The 26,634-nt window shown below is 38.0% G+C and overlaps 1 protein-coding gene across 1 annotated transcript; it reads right to left on the bottom strand.

The window, feature by feature from the left end:
* Window positions 1-3,131: 3,131 nt before the first annotated feature.
* On the bottom strand, window positions 3,132-26,634 carry CYTIP (cytohesin 1 interacting protein). Its single transcript, XM_016195611.2, has 8 exons — window positions 26,461-26,634; window positions 19,937-19,986; window positions 19,651-19,705; window positions 16,830-16,932; window positions 16,509-16,602; window positions 13,354-13,423; window positions 6,639-6,705; window positions 3,132-4,011 (listed from the first exon to the last, which is right to left on the bottom strand). The coding sequence occupies exons 1-8, from the start codon at window positions 26,632-26,634 to the stop codon at window positions 3,545-3,547; spliced, it is 1,080 nt and encodes a 359-aa protein (XP_016051097.1). The 3' UTR covers window positions 3,132-3,544.

Below are 26,634 nucleotides of genomic sequence, written 5' to 3'. Positions count from 1 at the left end.
TGAAGACTCTAAGGCAGCACCTGATCTCCATCCCCTGGCGTTCCTGCCTTTGCATAACCCCTGCTTCTGGAATCTGGGTGGGCCCTGTGACTGTGTCTAACAAAGAGAATATGGCAGTTGATAAGATGTCCCTCTGCAATTCTGTTCTGCGACATGGCAAAAAATATGGGATATCATTCCTGTGGTTACAGTGCATTATTTAAGGCCCGGTCTTGCTTGCGGTCTTTGTTTCCATTGTTGGTTTTTAATAAGCAAGTTGCTATGAATCTTATGGCCACAAGGAAATGATTCTGACAAGGATCTGAGGGAATTTAGTAAATCCTTTCCCAGTCAAGCCCCCAGAAAAGAACTCAACCCTGGGTGACACTTTGATTGCAACCTTGTGAGACACCGAGCAGACCCCGCTATGCTTTGCCCATAGTCCTGACCCACAGAAACTTTGAGATAATAAATATGTTTTAAGCATCTAAGTTTGTAGTAATTTGTTAAATAACAAGAGAAAGCTAGTAAAAGTGCAAAGCCTCAGTTAGTAGGTAATGGCTTTTAAGAACCTTAAAGAGGCTTAAAGAGGCGTCAAGTGTTCACCCCAGATTTTTAAAAATTTGCACTTAAAACAACCATTTCCTTTAAGGTAGGTAGGGAAAGAGATAGATAGGGAAAAAGTTCTGACACTGAATAATATTCTTTATTTCAGAAAGGTATCAAATTTTTATTTTATTGCCCATAGTTCTGTAAGAAATGGATATAAAGTACTAATAATTTTGTGATCTGAAGGATTCAATAGTTAGGTATTATTTATTGTACTTAGATTATATACATCCACAAATACTTGTACTTGATAATCAGTACACATACACTGTGTTCACCTTTGGTTTCTTCAGTACAAATTACAATTTTTAATACTGTTTGCATCATGTAACTAAGATATAAAAGTATTACAAAACAGAAAGTGATAAATAAAAGTTTACTTCAAAAACTATAATTCTCAACCTTTTTGACATGGTGATGCTCCTTTACACATATGACAATGTAATTCCCAATATGCTTGAATCAAATTTGGCTTATCAATGAATACTAAAAAATGCATTTTCATAACAAATTGTCAATTAATGCTATTCACTAATATTACATATTTGACAAGTTTGGAGTTCAAAAAAACACTTCACTTTTCAATTTGTTTCTTAGTAAGTTGCATCAAGTGAGTCATTTTGCATCAGATCGGAGAAATGAAATCTAAAGCCCTCCTGAGATCATACTCAGTCCGAAAAGCTATGTTGTGAGAAATTTACCCACATTTCCACTAAACAACAGTTAGTTTTCTTGCACCTTGTGAACACACAAAGCATGTCATACCCTTCCTTCCTGTACTTTGGTTAAAAAGTGCTTTTCTTTTTTTCCAGAATGTAGCTAACTCTTGGCTCTAATGCTTCAGTGGAACTTGCTCTGTCCCTTCCCTGTGCCTTTTTGGGTTTGATGTTTACTGGAAGAAAGTATTGCACTATATTTAACACTTAAAACCACAAGAAAAGTAAATGACCTATGTTCTGCTTTCTCAGATGACCTGTGGTGGTTCTCAAAACATTGTTCACATTGTAGGAGACTTTAAAGTCATCTTTCCTCAAATAAATGTGACATTTTTTTCCGCTGAACTTTGTGAAATAGGATTAACAGAAAATGCAGCATTCGTGTAAGCAGATCTTTGACATGATAATTCTAGTCTATGATAAGAAATAAGCACTATCAGTTGAAGCACAATCCATGTGCTAGCCCTTGTTGAAAAGAAATATATTGCTAACCATGCAGTTACAAATGTGCCTATGCCTGAAAACTTGCTTATGGAGACCCAGAGAGTCACCCTAAATGTGTGTTAGTTTTCCTATTTACCAAAAACAGTATCCTTATCAATGCAGTATCCATAATTGCACATTTTATATATTCTTGGAGGGGGTAGAGGAGGGAGATCCTGTGGCCTGTGGTGATTAAAATAACTACACAGAATCAGCAAAAGAGTAACCAATATCTAAAGAGGCTATAATGACAGGCTAGAGCCAGGAAGATCTGGCTTCCAATTTCAGTCCTGCCACTGACCATGGGAACTTCTCCAAATCCCTGCTTCCTTATTGTATGCCTAACACCTATCTGCAGGGTTATTTCAGGGATCCCATAAGAACCACATTAACCTACTAAGATTCAGTAAATGGTAGACAGGACTGGCATTGTTTCTGTAAAATGTGCTGCACACTGCTTTTCATATGAATGATTCTCAAGCAGAGCCCACTGACGTTTCTGAATTCAAAGAATTAATGGAGAGCAGGTCTCAATTAGAAATCACTTTTATGTTATTATTTATTTCTTACCATCTCCTCTATTTTTTCTCAAATGTTCATTCTTCACTCAGTTTATTTAAGTGTAGCAGTTCCACTGAAAGTCAACTATCAAATGACTATTTCTCCCAAACACACACACACACACACACACACACACACACACACACACCCCTTAAAATCAGTAAGGGCTGATTTTATTACATTGTCTGGTTTATCTACTCGAGGATACAGGGGGCATCTGTATCACCAGAACAGAAAAATTATGGACTTTAATGGGCATTGAATAAAAATGTGGTTGAATGGCTAGATGTAATGTGATACTAACATAACAAATAGACTAAAGAGTGCCGAGGCAATAAGTATTTAAAATACATAACATAAGGTGAGGAGTAATATGGGGAAACATCTACAGGAGGAAAATCCTTTTCCTGACTAATTTTTCGAATTTTAGATTTGATTTTAAAAAAATCACAAAGATGTATCTTGCGAGTTCTAGTCTTGTCCTCAATATTTAGGCAGAATAAAAAATGAATTGGGTAAGAATAACATCCCCACCCATTTTATTTAGGCTAGGTAGAAACACACCTTATTATAATCTTCCTCAGCACCCACCTTAGACAGTATCTTTCCATGAATCTCATGAAGCTTAAACCCTCATATTAAATCTTAGACTTCCTGCTTTACTGTCACGGTGGATGTGAAAAATAGCTCATGATCATCTTTGTTTATAATCCTTCATAGATTTCAATAGATACATTCAAAATTGCCTATTTCTAAGACCCCCAGAGGTTACTGAACGTAAGTGAACATAAAGCTTTGATATGTACCTATTAACCTACAGAAGATATTCCAAATAATTATATCACTCTCTTATTGACACTTGTCTCAAAAGCTCTCAATTTTTCACACGGGTAATCTATAAAATAAATAGTACTCTTGCCTTCGCAGGCAGCATTAGGATGAGCAAGCACTTGTGTTAGTTTGTTGTATTATCTAAATTATAACCTTATTTCCTTACTGTCTGCTTAGAACTTGAGCTGTTCCCCCTAAAAAATTAAGAAGCAAAAATAACTATAGAAAAACTTTAAATAAAGGTCACTCTTGCCGTGAAATGGGATGTCAGTTTTGCAATTCATTTGCACTTTCCCACCGAACTGGGTGGAGTTGATCTGAACGAGTCCAGAAGTCAAGCTCGCAGGAAAGGGCATGGCGGCCCATCAGAAGCGGCTCTCTTCCTCTTCCACGGGGCGGTGAAGGCCAGGGATAAATTTCAGCAGATGTTTACGGACACTGCTCCTTCTGCTTTTCCGGGGCAGGGTCCCAAACATGCTGGAGAAGTTGCCCTCCCACATGGGAGACATGGACCCGCTGCTGGCCGTACTGATGCTCCGGTTCCTCCTCGAAGACGACCTCTTCAGAAAATCGTCCCCGTCCTTGAGGACAAAGCACTCGTCGTCTGTGCTGGTCTGGCGGCTGAAGGGCCCCTTGCCCGAGTCCTCAGACACGCATGTCTGGTAGCCGTCCTCGCTGTCCACTGTCATGGAGCTCAGCCAGCTTTTACAGCTGCTCTCGCTGGATAATCGGTTCCGGTCTGGGAAGGCTGAGCCTGATCCGGACAGGGTCCCGAACAAAATGGATTCATCTATGTCCATGTTTTCCAAACTTGGGCAGTTAGCTGCATCACCTAGAATGCAGAAAACAGAGTCTACTGTGGACCAGATCTTAGCATCACTCCCTACAAGTAAATACACCACAATTTTTCTTCAAAGGGCGCAAGAAAGAGTAGGGTGAATAATATTTTTCACTGAGCCTTGACTTGTGCATATAAGTGACTGGTTAAGAGGTCATTTGATAAACCTTAGAGTAGGATTTCCCAAACTACTGTTCATGGCCTACCTGCCACGTAAAAGGGTTCATGGTCATGAAAACACTGATGCTATATGAAATATATTTAAACCAGATTCTTCATATGAGAACGGTTCTATTCATCTGACAGTGTGCCAGTGTGACTTGTGAGTTTTTACAAGGTTCATTTCTTAAACTGAAGTGACCCTGAAACCTTTTGTTAAAATTCTTACAGAAATGGGTTCTAAAGAATATACTTGGGGAAATACTGTCTTTAGATTTTCTCCATTTGGTTCCTCTGATGTTTAACTACTGCCCTTTTTTAATGATTGTAAACTTATAATAATATCATTTGAAATGTAGGGGAAACACAGTTATAAAACCTGCACCTGTAGGCTCATTATAGAGAAGTCAAAGATGTTTAAGAAAGAAAAGGTATTGACCAGCTTCCATATTCCAAGTTCCTTATTAGAATACTGTAATGCTTAAATGTTCTGGAATGGCACTGTACTCAGAAAACAGCCCTGTCCTCAAATAAGTAATAATTCATTCGAAGAAATTGAATTTTATCTCCTTAGCTGAATTTTTTCATCAACCTTTTATAACCTATATCTGGGTTCTCCAAACTCAAATTTTAACTGCAAACCAACATCCTGTCCATACCCCACTTGCTTCTCTACTAGCTGGTATACTGCTAAATGAAAGGAGATTATCTGTAATATCAGCCTGAGAAAGATATAGTCAACCCTGTGGATTCAACCAATCTCTGATCTAAATTATTTAAGAAAAAAAAATAATTTCAGGAAGTTTCAAAACGCAAAACTTGAATTTGCCATGGCACCAAGCACTACACTGAATCCACATGAATGAAGTGAAAAATAGGCACACCTTGTGGCAGCCTACATGTAAATACAAGTGTATACAAATACTACAGCATTTTACAGAGTGCACTTGAGCATCCTCAAATTTTGGTATCCACAGAGTTGGGTCCTGGAACCAATCCTCCATGAATGCCAAGGGGCAGCTATAGTTAAACAGTAAATACTTTAAGAAAAGAATTAGGACATTGCACACTCAGAAATGGTTTCACTTTGTGTTATCTCTACTACGGTTCTCCTTTGTCCTTGGTTGATAATATAAAAGGAGACTGTTTATTTTTCCTTTTGATCTGCAAGGTTGAGTATGACCAGCCCTCAGTGATTAATCATAATTCTTTTCTTTTTGCTAATATGACCTACTTTATTTCATCTTGCAACAAGTTGATTAGAGAGCAGTTGCTTTGTAGAATCTCATGCCCTGAATATTTATTCTAGGTCTAGGAGGAGAAAACTAAAGAAGAACTCCTTCAATCTCTCAAAAAATGTGTACAGCAATGGCCTTATGACGGGTCAGTCTCCTTGATTCTGACATAAGGACCTTGTCTCTACAAGGCCATTTCTATAGAATCCCAGGACAAAGCCCATCTCTACTACAGAATGCTCCAAAAGTGGAGGCAAAGGTTTCCCAAACTTTCAAGTCTACAGAATCCAACAGGTAGATAAATTTTGTACCTCTGTCTTGCTAACTATCTTGAGAACCCCAAATAATTTGTTATGAATTTTTTTTAAATATTAACTTGAATACATAAAAAAGAGAAGTAACTTATACAAATTTCATTTAAAAAAAACTTCAACACAACTTCTAAGCCATAACTGAGTGCCTAATCAAAAATGAAAAGTATCTTTTTTCTGTAAAGATATGATCACTTTTGACAGATATTTAGGTTATGAATAGAAACTTTAGGCTTGGTATTATTTAAAGAAGATATAACCTATATTTCACACCCACTTAGCTAGTGATGTCAATGAATTATTTATACATATAAGTTCATTCTTCAGGTTACACTAGTCACATAGCAAATGTCAAATCAACAAATTCTAAATGCATCTCTTCCCTTTAGAATATACACAATGGCAAAAACCATGAATTTACTATCGTTATGATCATTCACATTTCTGTCTTGGGTTTGGAGGCCATGAAGGAGAATTTCTCTGAATTAATGTAACCTATACAGTTTGAACAAATGATAGAAGCTCTACACAAGAAGCATGCTGCCATTCTAGCCTCAACAGATTCTGAGAACTACACAGCCATGAACGTCCTCAGGAATTTCATCCATCTGCTGAAATCAGGCAGTCATTCCTACGGCTCTTCTAAAATCTCCAGGTGCCTCTTGCAAGCGTGCGCACACAGGTGCTTACATGCATGCTTTCATGTGCATATGTGTTATGTGTATGAAGGAGGGGATATGACTGTGACTTATCTCTCCTTCAAATACATAGGTCACTCCAAAGAAACACAAGCTAGTATTCTTTATCCATGCTAGACAATTTTTTCTTATAATGATGATAATCTTAAAGCAATTTAGAGGCAGAAATACTGAAAGGGTGAAATGTTAGTGGTTTCTGAACAGGAAATCACATCTACCATGAAGCAGGCGCTGTTCCTGTAACTGCAGAGTTCTGAACTCCACCCATTTCTTCTTCAAGGTTTGCTGAGAAAAAAGAAAAAAGTATAAATATTAGGAAACCCCAGTGAAAATAGCAATTTACTTCTAGGTGTTGAGATTTGTCATTAAAAATTTTCCCTTTCTTTATGGCACTAACAACTTCTCCATTCATTTGAAAGATTTTTCTGTATAAAAGGCAGATATTAGGAATATTACTTTCTCAAGAAATAACCTAGTAGCACCAACAAATTGAAACTATGACATACAATTTCAGTAGAAACAATGAAAATAGAAACAATAAAAACAATAGACAATAGAAACAGTGACATTTATATATTTTTACTTTAAATAAAATTATAGAACCAGATTGCTTGGGTCTGTGTCCATTTACTATCTATTTAGACAAAGACTTAGATTCTAAGCTTCCCCCATAAGCAGGGTGAAGACAATAAAAGAACCTAAACTGTGGGATTGTCATGAGAATTAAATGAGTTAGTAGATGTAAAGTGATCAGAACGGTGACTATATCTTAGTAATTGTTCGATAAATACCATCATCATTCTATAAGCCTGGAGCACTAACACAGTCTCTTCTGCTGAACATTTTTTTACTTTCTGCACCAAAAAGGGGAAGTCCACCTGTTTTGAGAGGCTTCCTTGGAAGGCTAAACTTAAAACCCTGCTACACACCCCGACTTCTTAACTTCCTTCCTCTGCTGCCCAGCGCATGAGAGCAGCGGCCCAGGGTGGGAATGAGGTGGCTGATGCGATGATCAAGGTGGCAGGTGCGGCCTGGACTAGCCCCCAGGCTGGGCTGAAAGCCAACCAGGCAGAAGGCACCTGCCGAGGCAATGCCACAGGCTCTTCGTTCCCCACTCCGCCCTTTCCTTGGCCTTCCAGGCCCCACAGCCGGCCCAGCTGGCAGGCACCGCTCAGCGCTGCCTGTGGGCACCTATGCCACAGGAAAGGCAGCCTCACTGGAAAAGGGTCCTGGGTATGGTGCAATCTGGAAAGGGCAGATAAAGTCTAAAAAGGAAGAAAAAAGAAGTACATTTGGAAGGAGAAGCCCTAAGGAAAAGAAAATCATAAAATACAAGAATGTCATTAAATGCTGACGGGCAAAATGGCTGGTTCCTCAATTCAGGGACAAAATAATCACTGGGCAAGATTTTCCAATCCTTGATAACAGGAACATTTAGCAGCAATCCTATGGTTGCCAATATAATAGGCAAGCAATAAATTAAAGCCATAAAATACCTGGCTCCATTAATTTCTTGTTCTTTCTGTATTATAATGTAGTCTATTACGGCTATAAGACTGTTGGAATACCTGAATCACAGCTGTTATCTGTGTAAATCTTTGGTTGGTCATGTCCATGTCAGAGTTAGGGACCCAAGGACTATAAAACTAACAAGATCTGGCCTATATACCAACTGCTTTCTTCTTTATTAAAGAGGTTTATCCCCTGCAAGTGAATAGCATCTAGTAGGGGAGCATAAAGGTAGCTTGACAGGCTAAACACAGAGAGAGGAGGAAGTTGTATTTCTGCCCCTACTTATCCAGAAATACAAAGTCAGGGATTGCCACATAATTTTTGAAAAAAATAAAGGTTTTAAAATATCTCATCTTTTAATCTGGCCCAGTCATCTAAGTATGTCGTCACTTAAACAAAGAAAATACCAGTGTAAAGAGCAGATATGTCAAAGTGACTAAGAGTTTTTAGTTTATATCTAAGCTTCCCTTTTTTCCTCAGAATCTGTTTCTGGCTGCTATTAGCATTACAGCTGTGTATTTGGACAAATTTAATCTCTCACCCTTAGAAGACAAAGCACATGGGAGATTCAACCGTACTGGGCCACATTCCCTCACTGTGCTGAGGTCAGGACCTGGCACAGCAGCAGCTCAGTAAATATTGGCTGAATGAATATATAAAAGAATGGCTGCTTGAAACAACACTCAAGTAACTATCACAGATTAAATATTTTGGGTTGGATACATTTCCAGTGTTTTCAATCTACATGAGGCACACATGTAGCTAAATATTTTCATGGCACTTTTATAGTACTTTCATGGGTAACATGTCACTTAATTTTCCTAACTATCCAAAAAAGTTCCAGATCAGAAAATAAAGGTTCAATGTAGCAAACTATTTCCTAAGGGTTACTAAACCCAGTCAATAACAGAGCTAGATTAAAAAGTAACTCCCCCAGTTAGCCCATTAGATGTACTATTTTCATGTTGAACATGTGAATCATAGGTCATGGGAAAGGGAATCCCTGAAAACACATAGAGTCTTTGAGGAACAGAATGCACGTTTACGTAGGATGCACAAACTAAATGTCATTCTGTGAAGTGGAAACCAGACTGACCCCGGTTATAGGTCACACCCAAGACACTTCTGGCTCAAGAAATGAACTGGAAATTTCATAATTTCAAGATTAGAAAAGAAACAGAAATGCAAGAAGCAAGCAAGGATGAGCCTAAAGGTCTGCTGGACCTGGAGAGACAGAAAGAGGTAGCTAGGAACTTGGGTCTTACGATGATATACAGTTTAAATGCACTTATAGGGCACAGGACAGAGACAAGTTTCCTGCTTGAGAAAGAACGTTGTCTGAAGCTCCACTACCATGAAAAGGGGTCTGGGAAAAGAGTCTAATGGTGGCTATGACTCATATAGAGCTTGCACCTAGATGGGCAGGAGTACATAAATGCAGCCTCGGTGTGTTGAGCTTAGCATCACACTGAACCGCCAGGGAAGGCATCCCAGCTGCCAGACCTGGCTCTGGACTGGGAGCCTTGAAGTGTATAGTGGAGGCAACTGCCCAACTGTCACACTGAGCAGAAAGGACAGGCCATCATGCAAGGGAAATAGGCAGCCTAAATTCCAAAACACCCACTGACCGTTAGTAACAAGGACAACAAAACTGATAATCAGTATATGAATTCTCTCCAAATAAAATGTAAATAGAAAATGTCTAAAAAGACTTCAAATAATATTTATAATCCTCTGAGAGAGAAATGATATCAATATTAATAAGAATAAGAAATGTGAAACAAAGAACAAGAACAGATAAACATGAAAAAGAGCTATCTGAAAATAAAAAATTAACTTTTAATAGAACACATTCTGTACAGAACACAGACAACTATTACTGAAGCTATTGCTAAGGAATTCAAAAAGAACATAAAAGATAAGTAATACTAGGAAGCCTGGAAGGTAAATCAAGGGACTCTAAAATATGTCTAACAGGAACTCCAAGAGATAATTCAGGGAATGGTAAAAAAGATAGAGTTGACCCTTGAACAATGTGGGAGTCCCCCCCACCCCTGCACAGTGAAAAGTCTGCATATAACCATATAACTTTTGACTCCCCAAACTTAACTAATAATAGTCTACTATTGACCAGAAGCCTTTCCAATAACATAAATAGTTGATTAACACTTATTTTGTATGTTATATATATTATTCACAGTATTCTTACAATAAAGTAAGCTAGAGAAAAAAATGTTATTAAGAAAATCATAAGGAAGAAAAATACATTTACCATACTGTACTATCGATATTGATGCCATAAGTTTACATCATCTGTTTACAAGATGAAAAAAAACCCTTGTATAAGTGAACCCGTGCAGTTCAAATCCATGTTGTTCAAGGGTCATCTGTCTATTCAAAGAGATCAAGGTAATAATTTTCCAAAAATAAAGACAGTTACCAGTGTATGGATTGAAAAGACACTGAAAATTCTAAGCTCTAAGCAGTATAAATTTAAAAGTGAATCCAGATGTAATGACGTTGGGGTGAAACTGTAGATTGATAAAGACAAAAGAATAGCTTAAGAGCAACCAGCAAAAGATAAAAAATTGGTACAAATTGAAATACTGTTTTTTTTAAAGACTAAAAAACCCTTTTGAGAGAATTAAAAAGATAGAAAGGCATAAAAAGTAGAACAAATAAGAATGGGGACATCATCAGTTGTGACAGAAAACAAAAAACTGAGAATAGAATTTTTTTTTTTTTCCTTTTCTTTAAACATATCTTTACTGATTTCAGAGAGACGAAAGGAGAGGGAGAGAGAGAGAGAGAGAGAAACATCAATGATGAGAGTCATTGATCGGCTGCCTCCTGCACGCCCCACACTGGGGATCGAGCCCGAAACCCGGGCATGTGCCCTGACTGGGAATCGAACCTCGATCGCCTGGATCCCAGGTTGACCCTGAGCCACGCCCAGCCGGATGAGAATAGAATTTTTATTAAAAACTTCATGCAATACATTTAAAAATTTTTAAACTTTATTAACAAAAACATAACTTGATAAAACTGGCTCCAAAACAAAAAAACAGAAAGGCTGAGCAGTTTTATAACTAATACAGAAACTGAAACAGAATTCAGAAGCATCCCCACCAAGAAAGAACTTCAAGCCCTGATGATTCACATAGTGTTACAAGTATTCTACAGAGAACAGAAAGGGGAAAGAAATACTCCCCAGCTCACGCTAAGAGTCCAGTAAACATGATACCAAAACTAAAGAGAGATAGCCTGAGGGGGGAAAAGGTACAGGCAATTCTACCTGTAAAATGATGCTGCCTTCAAATAGCCTAAAGAAAATGTTACCAAGTCAAATCTATAAGTATATAAAAAATATTATAAATTATGATCAGATTGGGTTTTAGAAATGCAAGGGTGGTTTTATGCTAGAAAATCTTGAAATGTCATTTGCCATATTGACAGATTTTTTAAAATAAAAAAATGAGAAGACACAATCAAAAAAAGGTATTTGGTAAAACTTAATATATAAGCCCTATAAAAACTACCAGCAAACTTGGTATAGAAGGGAGCCTCTTCAACCTGAAAAGTATATTCATAGTTCATTCCTAACACGAAAGATTCAAAAAATTCCCTTTAAAGTTAAGAGAAAACCAAGGATGCCTACATCATAGTTTCTATTCATCATTGTATTGTAGGCCCTAGCCAGTTAGTAAGAAAAAGAACTGAAGGTCATTCTTAACAGAGTTATTATCTTTATAGAAAGGCCCCAGAGATCTATAGATAGTTTATTAGAAATTATACAGTTTAGCAAGATGTTTGAATACAGTGACAACATAGAAAATTTTATTTTACATATCTATACTTTAATCTCAATCAAAATATTAATTTTTAAATAAAGAAACTGTAAGAAAAAAATCATAAGTTATAAAAGAATAAATCTAACTAAATATTTATAGGATATTTTATTTACTTCACAAACATTTTGTGATTTATTAATACAATTACATATTTACATAAATATGTATATATATTATATTATATTTATTCTTAGGTACCTTCTAATTTTTCTTTCTTAATAAATATAATCTTTTAATTTTAAAATATTTTTAATTTATTGCTATTGGTTTTTAAATCCAATAGTTTTGCAGAACTCTTTAATCTACTAAAATGTTTATAGATTCCCTTAGAGTTTTCTGTATAGATATAATTTTATCTGTAAATAATGAAAGTGTTGCCTCTTTACCTCCAATTATTTAACTGCGTTTGAAATAAGAAAAGTGAAAACTATAAGGATATCAATTGATCTCATTTATTCTATAAATTCAATTTCTATGAAAATCTGAACAAAAAATTTTTTTCAAAGAATTTTACAAATTGATTTAAAAAATAACAGGAATAAGCAAAATAACCAGATGTTAACAAAGAAGAAAACAGGCCTTTTGATAAATTAGATGTGGGGGAAGGGAATACAAGATAAATATTGTATAGTAACTCTACCTTCATGGGCTCAATAATTTAGAACTGCATACTTCATAGAGAAAACTAATAGATGGCAACTATTGCTTTTCAAAACCCAAGTGAGCAGCCTGCCTGTAATCCTTATTCAGAATGATGGCCTAATAGTCAAAATAAAGGCCTTTAACTTATACCCACAAACGAATCCAGTCCTTGCTCAGGGGGGTTGCCTTACTGCCATGCAGGGGGCAGCCCCAGGATAAAGAGGTCCTTGGAGCCGGGGGAGGGGCCTGCAGGGCTCTGACCCAGGTGCCCATGAGTGAGGGTCTGGACTTCACGGCCTGGCAGAGCCTCTCCAGTCTAGAAGATTTTATGACCTTCCAAGAGCGATCCCAGGGAATGTTCACGAATATCCTGCATTGTACACTATCTCCTAAAAATTTTATTTTTTCCTCTTCAAAGTTGGTAGTGTGTTTGCCAATGAGAGTAGATTCAAGGACAGCCATAGGAGTATAGAGAGATGATTTTCGTGGTATGAATTAGGCAGAATGGAGGACCCAGAGAAAAACAATAGAAAGCAAAAATTCCAGGCCCTTCTGCACACATGTGGCACTTGGGAAAATGACAAAAAGGCCAGCTCCTCCTTCTTTGTTTTTTGTTTTTTCCCCCCAAACAAAAAAATGTAAGTCAAGAGAGATAGGTCCATTAATGTAAATTTCTTCAATTGATGTGCCTTCCTGTTGCCTTTCTGAGCCTCACAGACACACAGAGGAGGAGGGAAGTGATTTGCACTGGTTTGTGAAATTTAATATTCCTGCAAAGCTAATTGTCTGGCTCTTGATAATTCAGCAGTTTAGACTCATCATGACATTTCATCCTCAAGGGCTATCTCAATTCTTCAAATAGATCTTTATCTTATCACTCACACATTCAAGGATGAAAAATGTACCTCACTATATTAAATCAAATTACCTTTAAGACTTGCAGCTTGGCTTCAAGCTCTGCTTTTTTGAGAATTGCTGTTCCATTAAGAGTCTCTATCCTGTTTTAAGAAAAAAAGGAGGGGAGGAGAATAGCATGAGTGATTCATTCAAACAAGTACCATCCTTATGAAGTACTACAAGTTGAGCACAGACCATCCTTAAAAAAGCAACATAAATGTTACAATTCTCCTGGCGCTAAAAGTATTTGGACCTACTTCAAATCTTCTAACAACATTCAGAGAAAGAAAATGGAAAAAACAAACAAACAAAAACAACACCCCTTAAGAGGGTGACTGAAAGATTCTGGTTAGTTTGTAAATTGTAGCTCATTTTATAGAAGCCACTGTATGACAAGGATGGTTGTTCTATACCAGAATCTATTCTTGTGAGATCTGTCTGGATCACCTCTTTCATTTGGTGAATACTTATTGGACATCTACTATGTGCCAGATACTAGACACCATGCTAAGCATGAGGAGTTCAGCAATAAGAATAACAATCACTAGGACTTGCAAACTATGGCATCAACATGCTATTCCTTGAAAAGAAAAAATCTTTTCCTCCCTAAGATGCCAGGAGCCTTGACTTCTGTAAATTGCCTTTATTTTGGAACTGGAACAAAGATAACCAGAACTACTATCATGTAGAAGCTTAATTCTGCAATGTGGAAACCATGTAGAGTCCAACCTTCATATGATAGTAACTGTAGTCACCTTTATATGACTCTTTCATCTCCAAACCTTTCAAGTCCACAGATTTTAACCCTAGAATTATTAATTTAATAGTGTACTTTCTCCCTGTACCTTTCTAAAAATAAAAACACTTGTTCTATCTTGAGTGATTTGATATGTTTTGTGGGCACAGGTTAGAGGCCTTTATTTTGACTATTAGGCCATCAATCTGGATAAGATAAATTTCATGTGTGAGTCACACTCCTAAGCATTTTTAAAGTATTGGTTCAAATTCCTTCTGATAAATAAGCTGTAACTCTCTAAAGATGCATGAAGTTTTCAAGGCATGGTAAAATAATAGTATTAAATGCGGAGCTCAATTTTCCTCAATTTCTAATAACATCATACCCAAGATAATGAGATGACAGCAAGCCAAGACATTATCTGCTTTCTCATTAGTGCAGTCTTGATTGTGGGCAATGGTGAGAATCCCTGTGAATCTGTTCCATCGGGATTTTTTATGTTGATCTGACCTGACCAAGCAATAGATGTCTATGGGCAATACTTCCAGCCTAGATTGGCTGCTCTCTTCAGTATTAGTACAGACTGTCTCTCATTTTCCTGATCTCTGGCTTTCCAACTGTTTCCACTCTTTACTCCTTAAATATCCTCCTGAGGTCTGCCCACTATATGAAATGACTGAGGCTTACATGAGATTTAGTTAAGAACAACCTTCTGGTGGTGATAGGTGACCAAGTCCAACTCTATGGATCCTATGAGTCAGGGTAAAGAGAAGCTTGAATCTGCAAGGTGGAAACCATACAGAATCCAAAAGAAAACACTGGCAGTTAGAATCAGTCCTTTATCACCACTAGTTATCTTTCAAAATTACTCCTAGACACACAAAAATATCCTTTGAAGTTTTAGACCACAATCACTGAAGAGTGTCCAGTGGATCTTCTGTTGGCAGCTTGCAATGAGCAGCTGTGGTGTGGCTGAAGAGATCATGGCATCTAGAGCAAGTGGTCAAATCCTAGCCCTGTGACTTACTAGATGGTTAATCTTAACTAAATCTCATTTCAACCTCAGTCACTTCACCTATAAATAGGAATAAAACTAACCTCATGAGATGGTTGTGAAGAACAAATGAGAAAATAAATCCTGGCTGATAGAACCATACTTTGTCCCCCGGTCAACTCTCTGTCTTCATCTCTTATTATACTCAACCTACCACCAATTACACTGGCTTTCTTTCCCTCCCTTGGATGTGCCAAGCCCATTTTGACAACTCAGAGACTTCTCTCTTTACCTTAAATGCTCTCTCACCAAGAATTCATACAACCATCCTTGTCTTCATTTGGGTCTCAGCTCAAAGTCCACCTCTTCCGAGAGGACCATGTTAAAGACCTAAGCTAAAGTATCAGCCCTCTTACTCAATGTCCTAACCCACTCCTTACTGTACTTTCTTCATAGCAGTTATCAATAATTGAAATATCATGCCCGGCCGGGCGTGGCTCAGCGGTTGAGCATCAACCTAGGATCCAGGCACTCGGGGTTCGATTCCCGGTCAGGGCACATGCCCGGGTTGCGGGCTTGATCCCCAGTGTGGGGCGTGCAGGAGGCAGCCGATCAATGACTCTCTCATCATTGATGCTTCTCTCTCTCTCTCCCTCTCCTTTCCTCTCTCTGAAATCATTAAAGATATATATATATATATTTTAAAAGAATAATTGAAATATCAAAATTATTTTTTTCTGCAAGTTTTTCTTATCTATCTCCTTCCATCTCCCCTGAGCCTATCACAGTGCTGGAAACATCATATTTGCTCAAGAAATACATTTCAACGAATTAGTTAATTCCATCTTTTAACTAAATACTGAAGTCTTATTAGGCTCTAGGGATGGTATATTGAAGTCAGTCAAATCTCCAATAGGGGAGACCAATGTCCCATTAGTAAGTCTGGAAGTGCAGCAGGTGTGAGTGTGAGTGTCTGTGTGTGCGCAGGGTGGGGAAGGTTGGCACACATAGTTCTTCCTTCCAAATGGAACACACTAGATAGAGAAACAGTTGGCTTGTGGTATAAAATGAAAAACTCAACCCTTCTGACCTTTTATTTGTTCTAACCATAAGATTACATCAACCATGGAAATTGGACCATTTTTTGTTGATCCAAAGAAAGTGAGTGCCAGTTTAATTGAATTTAACATTAATTATTTTTTCAAATGCTCTCCCTCCCACTCAGATGTTTGGGCTATCCATGTCCTCTGACTTTAGATGTTGACAACATGTGCAAGATTGAGGAAACCTTGAGAAACAAAAGAAACTGATAAAAACGTCTGGATCCAGTTCCAAAGCTGTGGCACACCGCCTCCCTTCTTGTGATCCCGAACAATAACTCTATTCATTCACTCAACAGCCATTATGAGAGACCATAACATTTCTGAAGCCCCACGGGAAGCAGATAGATAGTTACGTTAGGAGGTTTCCTGACGATCTGATCAGGTCAACAACTTGCTTGTGGGTAAAGCCTTCTGTGCCCACACCATTGATATTTGCAAGGACATCACCTGGGAGATGCCAAGAAAAAAATGAGTGTTAACGAGGTTGGTTAAATAATCCTTTCTGACAAATAATCCTTTCTGACAAGCAAACGAAGAAAAACAAGCCTCAAACCTTAACGGCATAAAGGCGCTAAGAAAATTCAAAGCAACAATACTGCCCTGACCTTCGCTAGCAAAAGTTTTCTCTTCTTGCTATTTAAATAATTCTTAACATGAGCAAAGTTATAAATTACCGGCTTGCAGTCCAGCACAGTGTGCTGGGCTGTCCTCCTGGATTTTGCAGATCAGAGTGCATAGCTCTGAGGAGCAGCTGTTCTGGTTCTGGAGCCTGTAAGTCTGCAAAAGTTAAAGTGATACATAATTACTATTCCCAAAACTCAAAATCTATTTGTAAAAAAATAAAATGGTGCCGATTCCTTAAGTGGTATAATGGTAAATGCAAAGAACCATTTGGAAAGGCTTTCCTGAATATAAACAAAAGCAAACGTACAAATTTTGCAATCCTACCAGACAACCTTCAGCCAATCCCATTCATAAAAAAAATTCTGCCTTGAGAAAAAAAAGTGGGATAAGACTGGCTCAAGCTTTTATATTTTCAGGCCTAAGAGACCATCTGATGCTATCACTATTGCATATTTCTTGGAAAAAAAAAAGTTTCTCATTTCCCAATGGGATAAAAAAATGGTGGCCAAGAGCAAAGAGAAAGATGTCCATGAGGATCCCCCATGCTAAAGTACTTAATACAGAAGCAGACAAAACAGTACAGATCCAGCAATGGAGACATGCCAATAATAATTCTTTGACATTAGGGTTCTGTAAATAATGACAGTCTGCCCTGCATTAATTCAGAAGTACTATAATTGACTCAATTACCTTCATTTCTGAGCACTTGCTGGTACACTTGCCTTGAATACTCACTGGTTCATTAATCACTCAACCAAATTAGGGAAGTTATACTTTGCCTCTTGCCTCAATTTCACAGAAGCAATTTGTTTTTGTTTTTTTAATTTGTATCAAGAGCGCTGGATAAATGTTTGCTAGGTAGAGTCGCCCAGTGACTTATAACCAACACATTTAAGTTATGAAGTCTAGTTCCATTTAGACTCAAAATTACTATTCTGATTCCTAAAAATAAACCACATTCCAGTACTGCTTCCTTATGAAGAAATTAATGTCTGATGATCATTCCTTCTTATTTTTTAAAACATGTTTTTTTATTGATTTTAGAAAGAGACAAAAGGAGAGAGAAAGAGTGCAAGAGACACTGATGTGAGAGAAACATTGATTGGTTGCCTCCCATACTCACCCCTATGGGAATCGAACCTGCAACTTGGACATGTGCCCTGAACAAGAATTGAACCAGTGACCTTTCAGTGCATGGCCTAGTTCACGTGGTGCACGAACCAAAGCTATAACAGATGCTCTGTTGGGAAACCACTGTTAAAACAACTCACTTGGTAAACCAGGGCCCAAAGAGGTGTTAACAAAGGGTGCACAATATGAGTACATGAGGTTCTCTCTGGTTTTCAAAAAGTTCCCACAGCAGTTTTCTCTATTCGATGAAAATGCAAATCTTGTAAGTACTAGAGAAGAGATATGACATGGAGCTGGTCATGGAAAGAGTACATCAAAAAGGAATGTGCAGAGGAGTGGGTTCCTGCATTACTAAGATAACACATATGTGCTCCGGTTCAGAGGTGAAGCCATCAGCTCGTGCTGAGCTAGAAAGGTTCGTGGTGCTGTGGCCTGTGGTCCGCTAACGGCAGTTTTGACTCCTGCTCCACACAGTATAAGTGTTGATGGTGCTGGAGCAGGGAGACTTGGGGGAGCAGTGACATATATAGAAGGGTGAGAGAAAAATACTAATTTGTCACTTTAAATAAGGGTATGTGAATGAGTAGTCAGGGATCCTCATTGAAAAAGGGGCAGTCACAAAAAGACAGTCTCCCCAACAGAACAGGGAGTGTTTTTGTGCGAGAGGGGAATAAGAGAGAGTGCTAGTGTCTAAAACCTGATGGAAGAACTGTAGGTTCCCCCAAATTTAAAAGTAGAAGAGTCAAGAAAGCAGAAGGCATCTCCTTTTCTCCTGCAGCCTTCTTCCTGCTCATGGAAGGTAGAGATCCATTTTGTTTCTTTATTCAAACAGCATGTTTTACTCAGCAGCTTCCTGTTCTTTATCTTAAAATACAGGCTTACTTTCCAACTGTGGGGCTGATACTTAGTCAACAAAGTTTCCTGAAAGCAGCACCAAAGCTAAGACCTAAAAGATGATGTGCAGTGTAAGAATATGATTGTGAGAAACACATTTTTTTAAAAAATGCAAAAGTGTAACGGAAAAAAACAGTTAATACTTAAGCTACTGCTCTCGCACTTAACTGGACTAGTCATTTGACCTAATTCACCATCTTTACAAATATGGCCATTAAAAAGCAGGCAGCAAATAAGAACTGAAATTGTTAAGCTATTACATAGAAACCTACAGGCTGTTTTAAAAATTTCCCAGAGGAAGAGGCACTATGCAAGTAGAACAATGTTCTTAAGTGTTTCAAATAATAAAGTGTCATAATTAATAAAAAAGTACAAATGTGTCAAAAATAACATCTTTAGTATTTTTGAAATGCAATAGGAGCTATTCAAGAATGCAAGCAGTCCATGTATATTTTGAACATCAAAGTACAGATTTAAAATTTGACATGTAGTATAAAAATAATTATGCAAACACATCAGACATGCAAATATACAAAATACACATATAAAGAGTATTCACTTTCTTATTTAAGACCTGGCTGACACCAAGCATTTCTGATCAGTCTCAGACTTACAGGGAGACCGAGGCAAGGAGTTGAGCAAATCTCAGGGGGTTTATTTTATGTTTCAGTGTTTCCTTTCCTTGATGGTACCAAAGACACTAAAGAACTACCCGAACACACAATGAATAAAAACCACAGTCTAGGTCATTCTCTAATCCTGACTTCATTCTTGCTTTGCAAATGTCAGGACAATACCAGTGCTACTGTCTTCATTAAAAGTCTGAAAAATTTGAAAACTGCCCACCTGAATTTCAAATCCAAATGTTCCATTATCCTGCTTTTCCACAGTAACAAGCTTTCTGTAATAAAAAACATTTTTAAATGTTAAAAGTTACTATGCATGAAGATCAAAGTATCACATTTGTCACATACTTATTTTTTTTAAATTGTCACAATTTAAAGTAGCTGACATTTATGTAAATTGTAGTATTGTGATTGTGTGTGTGTGTATGTGTGTTATCAATAAGTCCAGAGAGCTGTGTTCCTAAATAGATTGATGAGAGACCAAAAAAAAAAATGAATCTATTTACCTTTGAGACCAGGAAAAGTCACCTAAGGAACTTGATCTCATCAAAGCAAGCTGAAAAATACAACAGGCACACAGTTATCAAAAAGTCCTTAAGACACATCTGTAAATATTCTAAGTCACAAAGGACTTTGTTCTTTATCACCGTCTTTGGCTCAGCTCAAAGAAGGTAATGGAGTAATTTCCATTCTTTAGTGATAGCAAGAGAGCTGGCAAAGGGAAGTTCAGGCATTCTGTTTAAAAGATTAAGAGTCTCTGATAATAATACACGGTGGCAAGAGTTAATGTAATGTGGCAAAACTCCAAAGCTTCCCAAAAGAACTTCATATCTAATCTGTATTAAAAATAGCCTCTGGGAGATTAACCATAGCAATTTATAATCACACTGAAATCCAAAGAAAAATAACACCCATAAAATGGCATACAAACCCCAAATACTTAATAGTTTTTGGAGATGCTGATGGAATGACTGTAACTACTGTAATAGTTACTTTAAAATGTTACTTTTAAAAAGCAGGTTAAAATAATCTCTAAAGAACCAACTCATATGCTGAAATACAACTCAAGTAAAACCGAACACTCAAACCCTCAATTCTGTTTATGATTTATTTCTGAAATTGTTTTGGAAGAATGCAGCGAGATTTCCAGACAAAAAAGGAAAGTAACCTCGGAATGGTATAAATAGCATAAAGAATATCAGCTTCACTCTATGGTTTGGAAAAAGATCATATAAACATAAAATTCCAAAATACAATCAACCATTGTAAATTGAGGAAAAGTTAACAAAAGGTAGCATCTTGTTTTTTAGGTGCTTTTCTAAGTGATTAAAGTGAGCTTCTTTTGTGTGTTTATTTGTTTAGGAAAGAACAATGTGAATTAGCCTTTTCTCAAGTGTTAGTCCAGGGGCCCAAAACATAAGCTCTTGCTCCTAGCTAACCCATGAGGCTTACCTGTCAACCGAACACATAAATTGTCAGGAGGTCAATGCATAGTGAGTCCAAACAAATAAAAATAAAATAAATAGAGGATGCAAACCAGAAGGAGAAAAATGCATAGAAGGAATTAACACACAAAATAAATCCTCATTAAGGCATTTGTTAGGAGATAAGGCGACTGCACTAAGGAGTTGGGATTACCCAGTACCAGATGCCAGCATTCTGACAAATTTTCTGGAATGCCTCAGTGTTAGGGCAGACTTTGGCTGTTGGTCAGTGAAGTTAATGTATTGGGAGCTGGTCTCTTCCCACCAAGTTGATGTAAATTAATTACATTTTTCTCTCTTGTCAGTTCTGGACCTCAAATCATTTCCATTATCCTGCAGACAGCAATAGGGAGGCTCAGACCCAAAAGGATTCTCTCGAGTTGCTAAAAAGTACTTATTTTCAAGTTATAAGGACTGACTGTGGAAGACCTACAACAATTTGCACGGTTTATTTCAGCCTGATTTTGCCCTGAGAAGTATCAATAACAAGAGCGGGGACCATTCAGCTATGTGGTAGTCTAACTCCTGGTGGAAGAGAGCAAGGAACTTGATATTCCCCAGCATCCTCAATCTTTCCCTCCTATTGTTACTCTCATTTTCTTAATCTGTTTTATTATTTGCATCTGCTTAGCTTTTATCCTATTGCAGATTGTAAATTACTTAGGTAGGTCATATCTAATATCTGTAACCATAACCAGGGTTTATATTTAAAAATGCAACTCTTGCTATCATTATTTAGTAGATTAATCATAGCATTGATGAGAACCTCAAGATTTCAGCTGGTCCACCTTCAACCTGTCTTCTAAATCAAAAATCATTCTAGATAGAGCAAACTTAAAATCTTTAAATCCACAAGACAACTCCAAGAGCTCTACAGAGAAGGAAATTTCCCCACTTCTATCCTGCTACCCCTTCTATCTAGCTAATTGACTTGTTGAAAAATGAAAATTTTTGCCTAGCACAATGTGTGAGGCATATAGTATAGATACTCAATTCCTGTGGACTGACTGATTTGGGTTATTAGTGACACACACAAAAATCAGACTAAGTCAAATTACAAATTAGTTTCCACTCCGGATTAGCAATGAGCCTGTTTTAGGACCTAACATTTAAATAAAAAACAATTTAAATAAATTAGGCACCATCAATTTCTCTGACACGTGCCACATCTTGACACAAAGACTACTTGCTTTTGATCAGGGCTGTCAGACTTCGGTGATGTGGAAAGGAATGTTCTCAGGGTTCAAACTTGCTCACACACCAGACTATCTGCCTCAGTGAAAAGAAGTCTAAGGTCTTATCAAAGGTCTTGCACTTTGGAAAAACTTTTCCCTGCAGCCCTTTCCCTAACGTGAGCAGCACTGTTCTAGGGCCTAAAGACTGCCTTCCCTGAGCCTTTTCTCAGGGTTGTAGTGATAACACCACAACTCATGAATGAGGAACTGGTGTGCAATGAACAGCATATGCTGGGAACAGCTGTCTTTTATTACACATTATCTAATATGAGAACTGCTAGGTTTAGCAATTTGGCAATTCAACTGAGACTGCTGAGTACACAGAGCTCTTTAACCCCTTGCTAGCCACGGACACAAACATGCCTGGGGTTGAGTTTATGATCCCTCTTCTTTTGGTTTAATCAGATGACCTAAAAATCAGGCATTAATATTCAAGACGTAATTTTTCCTGCTCTCCAGTGATTTACAATGTCCCTTTTCGGTGGGAGACCAAGACCAAATATTTCAGCTGTCAGTTTGCAAAAGGGGGACGACCTGCAGGAGCTCAGCCAGCTAGCCTGCCAGACTCAGAGGAGCTCAGAGGTCAGTACGGTTGCCACTTCTGCTGTTAGGTAACAGAGGGCTGCTTCCTGGTCCTCGCTGGTGTGCTCGCTTCCTGACAGTGTGGGGGAGGGGAAGGGGGCCATACTTATTCGTAGGTGAGGTTTTTTGCTTTCCTTTGTTTCCAAAGTTCCAAAATCATGTGCTCTGCTCCCTTTCCTGTCCCCTGCCTCACTCTCCCCAGTTCTTCCATGGGTACAGCTTTCTTCTCCCTCTTAAATTAGCATTCTTAGGAGAGCCGGGCTGCACAGATGATCCTAACATACAGCAGAATAAAGGAGCTGAACTCAATTGCTTCACTTGTAAGTGCCCTTAGGGAGCCCAAAGAGGGTTGCAGCTTCACCGGGGAAGTCTCATTCTGGGCTCATGAACCTCTTCTTCAGGAAGAACTGCTGGAGCTTGACTCCCCAGCATGCAACAATTTGGATTAGAGAATACTTTTCAAATTCTTTTGTGGTGAAATTAACAGTTTTCTACCTAAAAAAAATTCATTAAATGAGCAAAATACTTTGTTGTGGTTAGGAGCACTTGGGAGTTTTGGTAACAGATGGGTGTGGCGCCACAAATAATGTAAAAGCTCCTTAAGGGCAGAACCCGTCCCAGAAATACATTCATTACAGAGTTGAACACAATATCCTGTGTCTGAAGTTTTAAGTAAAATTACCCTTCCAGAAGCTGTTGATTTAGTAATATAGCTGACCTTGAACAACATGGGTTTGAACTGTGCAGGTCTACTATATGCAGATTTTTAAAATAAATACTGTAAATTTATTTTCTCTTCCTTATGAGTTTCTTAATATTTTCTTTTCTCTAGCTTACTTTATTATAAGAATACAGTATATAATACATATAACTACAACAAAATATGTGTTAAACGACTGTTTATGCTCTCAGTAAGGCTTCCTATTAATAGTAGGCTATTAATAATTAAGATTTTACGGAGTCAAAATTTATACACCAATATTCAACTGTTAGCACCCCTCATCCCCAGGTTATTCAAGGGTCAATTGTAATTTGATAATCAAGAGAAAATCAGGCCAAGAGATTCAGATTGTGGTACCACTGATGTACACTCAAGCTTCTCACATGTCAGGTGCCTGGCCTCATTATGGCATTTAGTAAAAACTGTTTTCGAAGGGCAGCCCTAGTCCTTGGACATTACAACATTTCTAAAGACTATCCTCATGTTCCCCAGTCCCCTTCCTAAAGTTTTTCCCATGGCAGGTATTTTTTCCCCTAAAACTGTGTTGAGAAATAGGAGCTGTACTGGGGTTTCTCTCACCTCCTACAAACATGGGCATTAAGATAATGTGTACACACAGCAATCTGTTTTTAAGCAATTCTGAGTGTAAACACCCAAATGATTCTGAAGACTGATCTGAAACTACAGGTTAACCAGATACAGCTTTGCAGAAACCAAAGCCAACAATAATGAGAAGTATGAACTCTTGACGTCAACCCTGGAAGAATTGAAAATAACAGTGGGCAGAGGAACACCTGCTCATGTGATGGCCTCCCGCAGATCATGTTGCCCACAATTCAGTCAGTGCCAAATGGGTGATTCTTCTCTAAAAACCAGTTCAGCGAAATGAACAAGCATGATGAACAGGAGGTTTTGTTTTGCCTTTGTTTTCTTGAAGTCATTCTCACAACAGTAAGAAAAAGCTGTTTGACTAGGAGGAGTCTACCATGGGAAAGGACATGAGGGGGAAGACAAGACCTAGAAAAGATGCGAACACACAAATAATTGATGTTGGAATGTGTGTGTGTATGTGCAAGTATATGTATTATACACATGGAAACACACACACACACTTGTGTACATTTCATATGCCTAAATCCCTCTCGTTATCTTCTCCCAATAACCTCCTGCTGATTGCCTTTTTGTTCCTGCTATCCTCACTCAGGCGTAAAAACTGTATGTCACCCCTCCGTCTTCATCGCCTTTGGTATTCAAGACTTTGGGTCTCCTCTCCACTCTCTCCACTTTCTCCAACTAGTGCCAAAGTTGCTCCCTCACCATTAGTCTCTACTCACTTGCTGACAGGCCGCATTTCTAGAATAAGGTTCCTAAATCCCTCTACTGCTCAAACACACCCAGTGGCTCCCTGTGCTGCTCAAATTACTGCTTCCTCAGGGGGAAGTGTCCAAGTGTTTTGCAAAGCAGCCCAGCTCTGAGGTCTCCCCTCCACCTCCCACACAGACACTGGTTCCTCCTGACCCAATAATGTGCCATTATTTAAACATTCCCTGAAGGCCCCAAGATCTGTGCTTCAATATTAACTATTCCCTTGTTCTGGAATACCTGGTATCTGGAATATCTCTCCTTCAAGGTGTATTCAAAGACACGTACTTGGATTCAAGCATTCATGCTGCTTTACTTTGTATAACACCTGTTCATTCTGCCTGCTTAACTGTAAACCCAATGAGGGCAGGAAGCCTGTTCTCATCTTGAACCTCCTATTCTGCTCTTTACCTGAAAACCGAATGAAGATTTTGGTACTTCCCATAGTTGCTTTATTTTCAGACAGGTAGTAAATTAATAGACATGTTCATCATTATGTTAAATGTAACATCATAAAAGCACTTTTGGATCGAAAAGGTCGACAATCCAAACCATCGCCAATGATGCTCTTATCTTCACTGTGACAAATCCCGAGGAATCAGCCATGTACATCCCTGAGAAAAGATCATGCCTCCTGCTATGCTCTGACTCTCCAATCCCAAAATTAGGAGGCTTAAGTGGAGCACATGATGCACTTGCAACGTTTAAGGGCAAAATTTTATTAAAGTAATTCTAAGTATTTTCTGTACAAATGCTGTATCTAAATTCAAATATGTATTTGGGGCACTATAGCACATTATATAACTAGTGTTATGCTTTAAAATTTTTTTTAATTGGAAGTCAAAGAATTAAAAAAATATTCACAATAAATCCTGTTAAACATGGATTTTTTCCAAATGTGTTTCCCTCCCTAGGGAAATACTTTGCAGTAAAAATAAAAGTAAAAGCATAATTATCGAGCATTTACTACATTTCAGTCTCTTTGCTAAGCACTGCATGTTTCTCACTTAAGCAGCATAGGAGCCCCACAGTGTGGTTCTATTATTATCTTCACTTTAGGAAAAATAAACCCGAATCTTAGAGAGGCCAATGACTTGCCCAAGATCCCACAACTACTGAGTGACTGAGCTGGTGTTCAATCTGCACCCACTCATCCAATATACATCTTCTTAAGAACATGAGGCATGTTCCCATGCTTCCAAGCTGAAGAGAATCTAGTGCAGAAAATCTGTCCTCAAAAAAAGTACTCTCGTATGGTTATGAGCTGGAATGACTATCTATGACTGGGAGTGAGGCTGGGAGGGAAAGAATCAATGAGGGAACACACCGGGGGAAAAGATCAAGAATTCTCAAGCTATTTAGTCATGTCCATAAATAGCATCTTCAAGTTTGATGTGCTCAACGGTTTTTGTTTTATTTGAACACCTCTTCAAGTGAGAAAAGCAATCTTCTTTAAAGTTTTGCCATGACCAAGTTTTGTTATGGTCTTAAGTTTCTAGACTAGTACTGTCTGAGTTCCTTACCTCACCCCCCACGCACTCTTAGAAGCCTCTAAAATTACATTTTTAGTATGAAGTTCGACAGACCTATCACCCTACTTTCAAGAGAATATGAACACTCTAAAAGTTGCAAAATAGCAATCATACCTGCTTTCGTCCCCGAGGCAAAGTGGCCACAGTGTCAGCCAGCATTTGAATCCTTCTATTATCATCCATGGAAAAGTTGCCTGTGAGTGTGGAGTAAGAGCTGCATGCTGAACCAGCACAGCAGTCCACCAAGTTGCAGTTGCTGCTCTGCTGCATGAGCCTTTGTAAAGACAT

This window comes from Miniopterus natalensis, chromosome 8, assembly GCF_054644295.1.
Source record: "Miniopterus natalensis isolate mMinNat1 chromosome 8, mMinNat1.hap1, whole genome shotgun sequence".
Lineage (NCBI taxonomy): Eukaryota > Metazoa > Chordata > Mammalia > Chiroptera > Miniopteridae > Miniopterus > Miniopterus natalensis.
The sequence above is the reverse complement of the archived record's forward strand: the minus strand, read 5'-3'. Positions and strand labels throughout refer to the sequence as shown.

What these genes read in the sequence shown, in the direction of transcription:
- CYTIP (XM_016195611.2), bottom strand. Translation starts at nt 26,634, where the DNA reads ATGTCTTTACAAAGGCTCATGCAGCAGAGCAGCAACTGCAACTTGGTG. An exon ending in TCGTCAGGAAACCTCCTAAC is followed by an intron (nt 13,424 to 16,508) that starts GTAACTATCTAT and finishes TTCTTAAAACAG; the next exon opens with GATAGAGACTCTTAATGGAA. An exon ending in CCAAGCTGCAAGTCTTAAAG is followed by an intron (nt 6,706 to 13,353) that starts GTAATTTGATTT and finishes CTTTTTTCTCAG; the next exon opens with CAAACCTTGAAGAAGAAATG.